General features: G+C 37.4%; 1 protein-coding gene across 1 annotated transcript; it reads left to right on the top strand.

Moving 5' to 3' along the window:
• The first annotated feature begins 1,535 nt into the window (after positions 1-1,535).
• VhaAC39-1 (V-type proton ATPase subunit VhaAC39-1) lies at positions 1,536-6,711 on the top strand. Its single transcript, XM_073977176.1, has 3 exons — positions 1,536-1,955; positions 2,319-2,827; positions 5,683-6,711. Exons 1-3 carry the CDS (start codon positions 1,829-1,831, stop codon positions 6,097-6,099), a joined length of 1,053 nt encoding a protein of 350 aa, XP_073833277.1. The 5' UTR covers positions 1,536-1,828; the 3' UTR covers positions 6,100-6,711.
• Positions 6,712-9,575: the final 2,864 nt, after the last annotated feature.

Here is a 9,575-nt window from a genome sequence, read left to right as displayed (position 1 = left end):
AAAGGAATGCCAGAGCCTCCTAAAGGAGAACGCAGGCAGATTTGCCTGCCCGCTGGGGCGATGGGCTTGTTCGGCATCGGAAACTCGTCGATTCTCAGCGTTACAGTAACTAGTTCCACTTCTGACCCCTCACAGTGCAATCAACTGTAAACTTTAACATGGGGATGTCATAGGAGGTAACCAATTGACAGTCTATGCATTACCTGTAGGTGGTATTGTACTAGTTCCAGGTTTACAGTCATATACCAGTTTATTTATAAAAAAAGTGGTGGGAAATAAATAGTCACAACTGACGCTTCGTCGTTTACTTGGGGATATATAGGTGTCAATTGGTTCCCTTCGCATTACTTATGGGTCAATTGTGAACTAGTACCACTTACCTCTCGATAAGGACTATTTAAATTGCGACAATTGGAATTGCTAGCGGGTAGAGAGAAGAAAAGGGCGATTTGCATATTTCCTTCGTATTCCTTTTTTATACCAGAACAATATGTACGAAGGTATTTATTGGATGCTTCATTTATATTAAAGTTATGAAGAAAATGTAAATGTGAATTATTTATACAACTCGTCGTTTAAGTTAAGTTAATTAAGTCGCAACTGACGCCTCCTCGTTTACTTGGGGATAAAAAGGTGACAATTGGTTCCCTTCGCATTACTTAGGGGCCAATATTTGTACTAGTACTGATTAGAACTAGTTCTGGACTACTTGAATTGCGACAATTGGAATTTTCGTCGCAAGCGGTAACATATTATCGTTATCGCAACAAAGCAAAGAGTGAAATGAGAAGGGTGTGAAGGAATCATTTTTCTAAAGTATTTAATGGTGTTGATCCATCGGACATGTGGAGAATTTTAAGGAGCTCTGGGTGTATTGGTTGTTATTCTAGTGACTTTGAAATTGACCCGAATGAGTTGAATGCGTCGTTTGTAGGTGATTGTGGTTCTTCTGATGAGATGAGTAGTCTTGAAAACATTTTGGATTCTGAAAATCAGTTCTCTTTTTCTCGTGTTAATGAGGTGGATGAATTTCTCTAAAATTATTGAGCACGTTATGAAAAATCAAATAATTCAAAAATCAAAGGAACGAAGATAATGTTTTTGGCCTTGATGGCATGTATTACAAAATGAGTTGAATAAATAAATAAATATTTTTTCTATCATGCTCAAAAATGCAAAATTGCATGTAAAAATTTCAGTGTAATTACTCTAGTATGGCCCGGGACTATTTAAGTGGAGGATATGGGCCAAATACATACGGTCCGTTGTGTGACGCGTTGCGCGTTGGAAACAACAATCATATGAAAAATGTGTAAGTGATGCCAAGTTTGTTCTTGAAGTTTTCATGTGGTTGTTGTAACGCGACACTCAACGGACCGTATGTATTTGGCCACATAGTTCTGCACAAAATGTTTTCGATATCACCATCCTTTAATTACGTTATGCTTAAACTCTCTCACGTTACATTTCCAGTAATTTCTCATATCTCCTTTACAATCCGCGCAATTTGATTAGGTTGCCATAATATGAGTACTGATTATCCAACATGCGTACCAGCTACTCAGTACCTTCCGACTACTTTATAGTCATATGACAGTCGATTTTCGTCGAGTCGGATAAAGAAAAGAAATAGAGAAAAAGTATTTTTCCTCCCAAGTCACGGAAGAAGGAGAAAAAATCTTTTTGTTTGTTAATAAAACAAAAAACGGATATAACCACCACCATTAACGAAGATTTTTATAAAGATTGCAAATCTTTAAATCTTCTTAAAAAAGAAAACCAACATTTCTTCAAGTTTTCGTAGGGGTTCGTGAAAAACAAAACAAAAATGACTGGCTCTGGATTTATGTTCAACATCGATGGTGGTTATTTGGAGGGTTTGTGTCGTGGTTTCAAGTGTGGAATTTTGAAACAATCCGACTATTTGAATTTGGTGCAATGTGAAACATTGGAAGGTAAGTTGGGAGAAGAGATCCTAGAAATGTGGATAATTCCTGGTGGAGTTTTTTAAGTGAAAAAAACTGACAAAATTACAAGGGCAAGTCATGTGACATTTGTATGTGTGGGTAAAAAATAAATACAACTACGCGATGTGGTGGTCCTAATGGTTGTGTTAAACTGAAAGAGATGGCAATAACAAAAATATTGCCATGTCGAAAGTTAAAGAAGAAGGGCGAGGGAGGGAAGAATACACAATAGGAAATTCTTCCAGTCTTGTGATTGTTATTAATGTTTTGTTGTTTTATCTAGTAGTTTGCCTTATCAGTAATAATGTTGTAATTAAAACTTCCTTTTCTGTTGTCTTTGTTTTGTTACAGATTTAAAGTTGCACTTGCAAAGTACCGATTATGGTTCTTTCTTGGCCAACGAACCCTCCCCTTTGTCCGTCTCAGTTATCGATGATAAATTGCGTGAAAAATTGGTCATTGAATTCCAACATATGCGTAATCATGCTGTCGAACCCTTGGCCAGTTTCTTGGATTTCATCACCTATGGTTACATGATTGACAATATCATTTTGTTGATTACTGGTACTTTACATCAACGCCCCATTTCTGAATTGATTCCCAAATGTCATCCATTGGGTAGTTTTGAACAAATGGAAGCTATCCATGTTGCTGCCACTCCAGCTGAATTGTACAATGCTGTGTTGGTTGATACCCCTTTGGCTCCCTTCTTTGTGGATTGTATTTCTGAACAAGATTTGGATGAAATGAATATTGAAATTATCCGTAACACATTGTACAAAGCCTATTTGGAAGCTTTCTATGATTTCTGCAAGAACATGGGTGGTTCCACTGCTGATGTTATGTGCGAAATTTTGGCTGTAAGTATGCACATTTTTGGAATATATATTTTAATTTGTTTATATATACGCAATTTATATTTTATAGTTGAGAAACCTAAAAATTTGAAGAGTCTTAAATAGAATAGAAAACCTAGAGGGGAGGACTCCTTAAAGAGAAAAAACCAATAACTTTGAAAATATGTTTATCAAGTGGATGGCTTCAGACTGCCACTGATGTGAAAAGTATCTATAAAAGGTTCTGATATAAAAAAAAGACCTCTGAAAGACTTTTTAAAATAGTGGATTAGAAGATTCCTCTAAGAGGTCTCTTTAGCAGAGTGTCCTATAGAAACGAAGACTTCTGAAAGGGGTTTATAAGCAAGATAAAGTCTGTGGAAGAGGTAGAGGAAGAACAGAGATATGGAAAAGAAGAAGCATGAAGGCCTTTATATGGCCGAAGGGCCCTAAAAAGGTCTTATATAAAATAGAAAACAACTACAAGGGTATTCTGTTGTATATACGACTTATAAATGGATCTCCTAAGACAACTTCTAAAGTTGTTATCTGTAGAATAGAAGACCTCAATAGGATATAAGGCGTTTAAAATGTTCTTCTGTATAAAAATGTCTGAAAGTGGATCTTCTCTAAAGTATAAGACGTCTAAACATGTTTACGGCATAAATTGCATTTTTGTACTGGATTCGGATCGATCATAAAAAATGTAGATTCAAACGAAAATTTTGCTTGCGTAACTGAGATTTGTTAATGTCCATAGGAGAAAGTATTTCGGAGCTTTTATCTCGAAAAGTATGGACTTCCAGTCCAAACAGTTAACCTACTCCTTGTATACTATAGAATATAAGGCTTGCGAATACATCTTATAAAACCTCAAAATTGTCTTCCATCGAATATTAGAGCTCTAAAAGAATACTCTTTAGAAGAAAAATCCATTTTATAGAATAACGGATCTCTAAAAGAGCCTAAAGATTTGATTTTTACGACTTATAAAGCGTCTTCTACAGAATATAAGACCCTAAACAAGTCATATATAGAATATATGACCTCGGAAAGGGTCTTCGATAGAATGTAAGACCTCCGAAAGGGCATTCTATAGAACAAAAAACCTCTTAAAATAGAATTGTAAGACTTACAAAGGGCTTTGTACGGAATATAAGATTCGAACAAAGTCTTCTTTAGAGTATAAGACCTCTGTAGGGGTATTCCACAGAATGCAAAACCTCTGTTAGGGCTTTCTAAATAATAAACTACTTCTATACAAATGGAATTTTAAGACTTATAAAATGTATTCTACAGTATGACAGTGCCTAACAAAGTTTCCTATAGAAGGGGGGGGGGGGGGGGGGAAGGGTCTTCTACATAGTATAAGACGTACGAAGGGGTCTTCTATAAAGTATAAGACCTCTGAAGAGGTTTTCTATAGAGTATAAGATCTCTGAAGGGGTCTTCTACATAGTATAAGACCTTGGAAGGGGTTTTCTATAGAGCATAAGACATTTGAAGGGGTCTTCTATAGAGTATAAGATCTCTGAAGGGGTCTTCTAAAGAGTATAAGACCTCTGAAGGGGCCTTCTATAAAGTATAAGACCTATGGAGGACTCTTCTATAGAGTATAAAACCTCTGAAGGGGTCTTCTACAGAGTATAAGACGTACGAAGGGTCTTCTATAAAGTATAATACCTTTTAAGAGGTTTTCTATAGAGCATAAGACATCTGACGGGGTCTTCTATAGAGTATAAGATCTCTGAAGGGATCCTCTAAAGAGTATAAGACGTCTGAAGCGACTTCTATAAAGTATAAAACCTCTGAAGGGGTCTTCTACAGAGTATAAGACTTCTGAAGGAGCCTTCTATGAAGTATAAGACCTCTGAAGAGGTTTCCTATAGAGTATAAGATGTCTGAAGGGTCTTCTATAGAGTATAAGACGTACTAAGGGGTCTTCTATAAAGTATAAGACCTTTGAAGAGGTTTTCTATAGAGCATAAGACATCTGACGGGGTCTTCTATAGAGCATAAGACATCTGACGGGGTCTTCTACCGAGTATAAGATCTCTGAAGGGGCCTTCTATAAAGTACAAGACCTCCGAAGGGTTTTACATAGAGTGTAAGACCTCTGAAAGTATCTTCTATAAAGTATAAGACCTATGAAGGACTTTTCTATAGAGTATAAGACCTCTGAAGGGGTCTTCTACAGAGTATAAGACTTCTGAAGGAGCCTTCTATAAAGTATAAGACCTATGAAGGGCTCTTCTATAGGGTATAAAACCTCTGAAGGGGTCTTCTACAGAGTATAAGACTTCTGAAGGAGCCTTCTATAAAGTATAAGACCTCTGAAGAGGTTTTCTATAGAGCATAATACCTCTGAAGAGGTCTTCTACAGAGTATATGAAATCTGAAGGGGCCTTCTATAAAGTACAAGACCTCCGAAGGGTTTTTTTACATGGAGTATAAGACCTCTGAAAGGGTCTTCTATAAATTAAAGACCCCTGAAGGGTTCTTCTTAGAGTATAAGAGCTCTGAAGGGGTATTATATAAAACATAATACTTTTTAGTCCTCTGAAGGGGTCTTCCCCAGAATGTATGACCTCTAAAATATTTTTCTAAAGGTCTTCAATAGGTAACCTTATGGATAAAATATCTCTAATACGGAATTCTGTAGAATATTAGACTCTAAAATCTTATTTCGAATGCATGACCCCTAAAACGCCACATTACATCCATAAGGTTATTCTGAGGAACATAAAGCTTCTAAGAGGATCTTATATAATGCATACGACCTCTGAAGGGCCTTCTTTAAATTAATAGGTTCCCTGCGTTTTTTTGTAAGATTCAATATTTCATTCTTATAATTTTCTCTTTTTCCATTTTCTTTACAGTTCGAAGCTGATCGTCGTGCCATCATCATTACCATCAACTCCTTTGGCACCGAGCTGTCCAAGGATGATCGTGCCAAATTGTACCCACGTTGCGGTAAAATGAATCCCGATGGTTTGGCTGCCTTGGCTCGTGCCGATGACTATGAACAGGTGAAGACCGTTGCCGAATACTATGCTGAATATGCTGCCCTTTTCGATGGTTCCGGCACCAATCCCGGTGACAAGACCTTGGAAGATAAATTCTTTGAACACGAAGTTAAATTGAATGTTTTCGCTTTCTTGCAACAATTCCACTTTGGTGTCTTCTATGCCTATTTGAAATTGAAGGAACAGGAATGCCGTAATATTGTGTGGATTGCTGAGTGTGTTGCACAAAAACATCGTGCGAAAATTGACAATTACATCCCAATTTTCTAAATGTATTATCGAAGAAAAAAATTCTCACCAATCTACATAATAGAAGAGTATAATGTTGGCATGACATGAGTTTGCCAAAGTGAGCCAATCAGAAGAGAGAGAGGTGTTTTCAGTCAAAGTCAACATTTGTGAAAAAAAACTTGGTTCAAAACCCTATTACCATCCGCTTTAATCCATGTTTTATTGGTCTTAAGTATTTTTTGTTGTTGTTTTATTATTATTACTATTGAAGAAAGTAAGTTGTGGATTTGTTGCAACTTTCAATTTTGTTTGCTTTAAATAAGTATTCTTCCACGCATACAGTCAGTCGTCCCCAGTCGCGCCCACCCTTGTTTTATTGTCTTTGTGTAATTATTTTGTTTATTTTTTTCTTCTCTACTCCCGAGATATTTATGTTTATTTCATAAATTCAAATATGGTACCGAATCACATAAGAACCCCCCAAAAAGATATTTACCATACCTAAATAAAATGAAATTGTATACATATAAATATATATTGTTAGCAAATTATAATTGTAATTATGTAAAAAAAATACAAAAACCCATAAATATCGTGCAAAAATAATATATAAAATATATAAAACAGTTTCCAAACATTCCTTTACACAAATATGTTATTTTCATTGTTGGGATGTCCTCATACTTTGTGAGTGGGTATTAGCAGGTAGGTTGGAAAATTACATGATATTTTTGCCTATGGAATCAAAAATAGGCGAACTCGGATATATTCTCAGTGTGAAAGAGAGCTATGAGATCATTGAGAAAAACATTCTGCCGATAGCAAATGCCAAAGAAGCACCATATGATTCAGAAAGGGTCTATAGAGCACCCTTTGTTTTAGAAAAGGCCCATAGAAGCACCCTTTGTTTCAGAAAAGGTCTATAGAAGCACCCTTTGTTTCAGAAAAGGTCTATAGAAGCACCCTTTGTTTCAGAAAGGGTCTATAGAAGCACCCTTTGTTTCAGAAAGGGTCTATAGAAGCACCCTTTGTTTCAGAAAGGGTCTATAGAAGCACCCTTTGTTTCAGAAAGGGTCTATAGAAGCACCCTTTGTTTTAGAAAGGGTCTATAGAAGCACCCTTTGTTTCAGGGAGGGTCTATAGAAGCACGCTTTGTTTCAGAATGGGTCTATAGAAGCACCCTTTGTTTCAGAAAGGGTATAAAGAAGCACCCTTTGTTTCAGAAAGGGTCTAAAGAAGCACCCTTTGTTTCAGAAAGGGTCTAAAGAAGCACCCTTTGTTTCAGAAAGGGTCTAAAGAAGCACCCTTTGTTTCAGAAAGGGTCTATAGAAGCACCCTTTGTTTCAGAAAGGGTCTATAGAAGCACCCTTTGTTTCAGAAAGGGTCTATAGAAGCACCCTTTGTTTCAGAAAGGCTCTATAGAAGCACCCTTTCTTCCCGAAAGGGTCTATAGAAGCACCCTTTCTTCCCGAAAGGGTCTATAGAAGCACCCTTTCTTCCCGAAAGGGTCTATAGAAGCATCCTTTCTTCCCGAAAGGGCTTATAGAAGCACCCTCTCTTCCCGAAAGGGTGTATAGAAGCACTCTTTCTTCCCGAAAGGGTCTATAGAAGCACCCTATCTTCCCGAAAGGGTCTATAGAAACACTCTTTCCTCCCGAAAGGGTCTATAGAAGCACCCTTTGTTTCAGGAAGGGGCTATAGAAGCACCCTTTGTTTCAGGAAGGGGCTATAGAAGCACCCTTTGTTTCAGGAAGGGGCTATAGAAGCACCCTTTGTTTCAGAAAGGGTCTATAGAAGCACCATTCGTTTCAGAAAGGTTCTATATAAGCACCCTTTGTTTCAGAAAAAGTCTATAGAAGCACCCTTTGTTTCAGAAAAAGTCTATAGAAGCACCCTTTGCTTCAGAAAGGATCTTTAGAAGCACCCTTTCTTCCCGAAAGGGTCTATAGAAGCACTCTTTGTTTCAGAAAGGGTCTATAGAAGCACCCTTCGTTTCAGAAAGGGTCTATAAAAGCACCCTTTGTTTCAGAAAGGGTCTATAGAAGCACCCTTCGTTTCAGAAAGGGTCTATAGAAGCACCCTTTGTTTCAGAAAGGGTCTATAGAAGCACCCTTCGTTTCAGAAAGGGTCTATAGAAGCACCCTTTGTTTCCGAAAGGGTCTATAGAAGCACCCTTTGTTTCGGAAAGGGTCTATAGAAGCACCCTTTGTTTCAGAAAGGGTCTATAGAAGCGCCCTTTGTTTCAGAAAGGGCCTATAGAAGCACCCTTTGTTTCAGAAAGGGTCTATAGAAGCACCCTTTGTTTCAGAAAGGGTCTATAGAAGCACCCTTTGTTTCAGAAAGGGTCTATAGAAGCACCCTTTGTTTCAGAAAGGGTCTATAGAAGCACCCTTTGTTTCAGAAAGAGTCTATAGAAGCACCCTTTGTTTCAGAAAGGGTCTATAGAAGCACCCTTTGTTTCAGAAAGGGTCTATAGAAGCACCCTTTGTTTCAGAAAGGGTCTATAGAAGCACCCCAGCAAAATGTTTGTAGCCAAAGAAGTAGTTAAATCATAAGTGCAAGTGATTTCGGACTACATCTTTTTACGTGAAAGAAGTCATGATTTTTACAAGGACATGGTGCAGTGAGGATACTGTCTAATTTACTTCTTAAGCACACATTTTGCATTAGTTCTTTGTAGTGAATAAATCACAACAACATATGATTCGACTACTTCTTTGGCTACAAACAAAGATGTAGTTCGAAATCACTTTTATTATTTTTTGTATACAAATTACTTTTTATGGATGCAAACATATTGCTGTTATTATAATTAACAAGAAACAAATTATGTTCTTTGTCTTTTAAAGTTTTTTTTTTGCAAAATTTTGAAATTTCTAAAATGTGAAAAATTTATGAAATGGATTCAAATCGGACATTGTCAAAATGTGAAGAACGGACTGCATTTTTCATGACTCTGCTTGGACTGCTTCAAAAAAAGCTATTCAATCACTACTTCACAAGGAACAACTTCAAATAAATTTTGCTGGGACCCTTTGTTTCAGAAAGGGTCTATAGAAGCACCCTTTGTTTCAGAAAGGGTCTATAGAAGCACCCTTTGTTTCAGAAAGGGTCTATAGAAGCACCCTTTGTTTCAGAAAGGGTCTATAGAAGCACCCTTTGTTTCAGAAAGGGTCTATAGAAGCACCCTTTCTTCCCGAAAGGGTCTATAGAAGCACCCTCTCTTCCCGAAAGGGTCTATAGAAGCACCCTTTCTTCCCGAAGGGTCTATAGAAGCACCCTTTCTTCCAGAAAGGGTCTATAGAAGCACCCTTTCTTCCCAAAAGGGTCTATAGAAGCACCTTTTCGTCCCGAAAGGGTCTATAGAAGCACCTTTTCGTCCCGAAAGGGTCTATAGAAGCACCCATTCATCCCGAAAGGGTTTATACAAGTGCCCTTTCTTCCCGAAAGGGTATATACAAGTGCCCTTTCTTCCCGAAAGGGTATATACAAGTGCCCTTTCTTCCCGAAAGGGT

This window comes from Musca autumnalis, unplaced genomic scaffold (assembly GCF_047663935.1).
Source record: "Musca autumnalis isolate F117 unplaced genomic scaffold, ASM4766393v1 scaffold_3, whole genome shotgun sequence".
In the NCBI taxonomy this organism is placed as follows: domain Eukaryota; kingdom Metazoa; phylum Arthropoda; class Insecta; order Diptera; family Muscidae; genus Musca; species Musca autumnalis.
The sequence above is the reverse complement of the archived record's forward strand: the minus strand, read 5'-3'. Positions and strand labels throughout refer to the sequence as shown.

Bases quoted from the DNA above. Each gene is read 5' to 3' on its own strand.
- VhaAC39-1 (XM_073977176.1), top strand. From the start codon at position 1,829: ATGACTGGCTCTGGATTTATGTTCAACATCGATGGTGGTTATTTGGAG. The intron at 1,956-2,318 runs GTAAGTTGGGAG...GTTTTGTTACAG, and splicing joins GCAATGTGAAACATTGGAAG to ATTTAAAGTTGCACTTGCAA. The intron at 2,828-5,682 runs GTAAGTATGCAC...TTTTCTTTACAG, and splicing joins TTATGTGCGAAATTTTGGCT to TTCGAAGCTGATCGTCGTGC.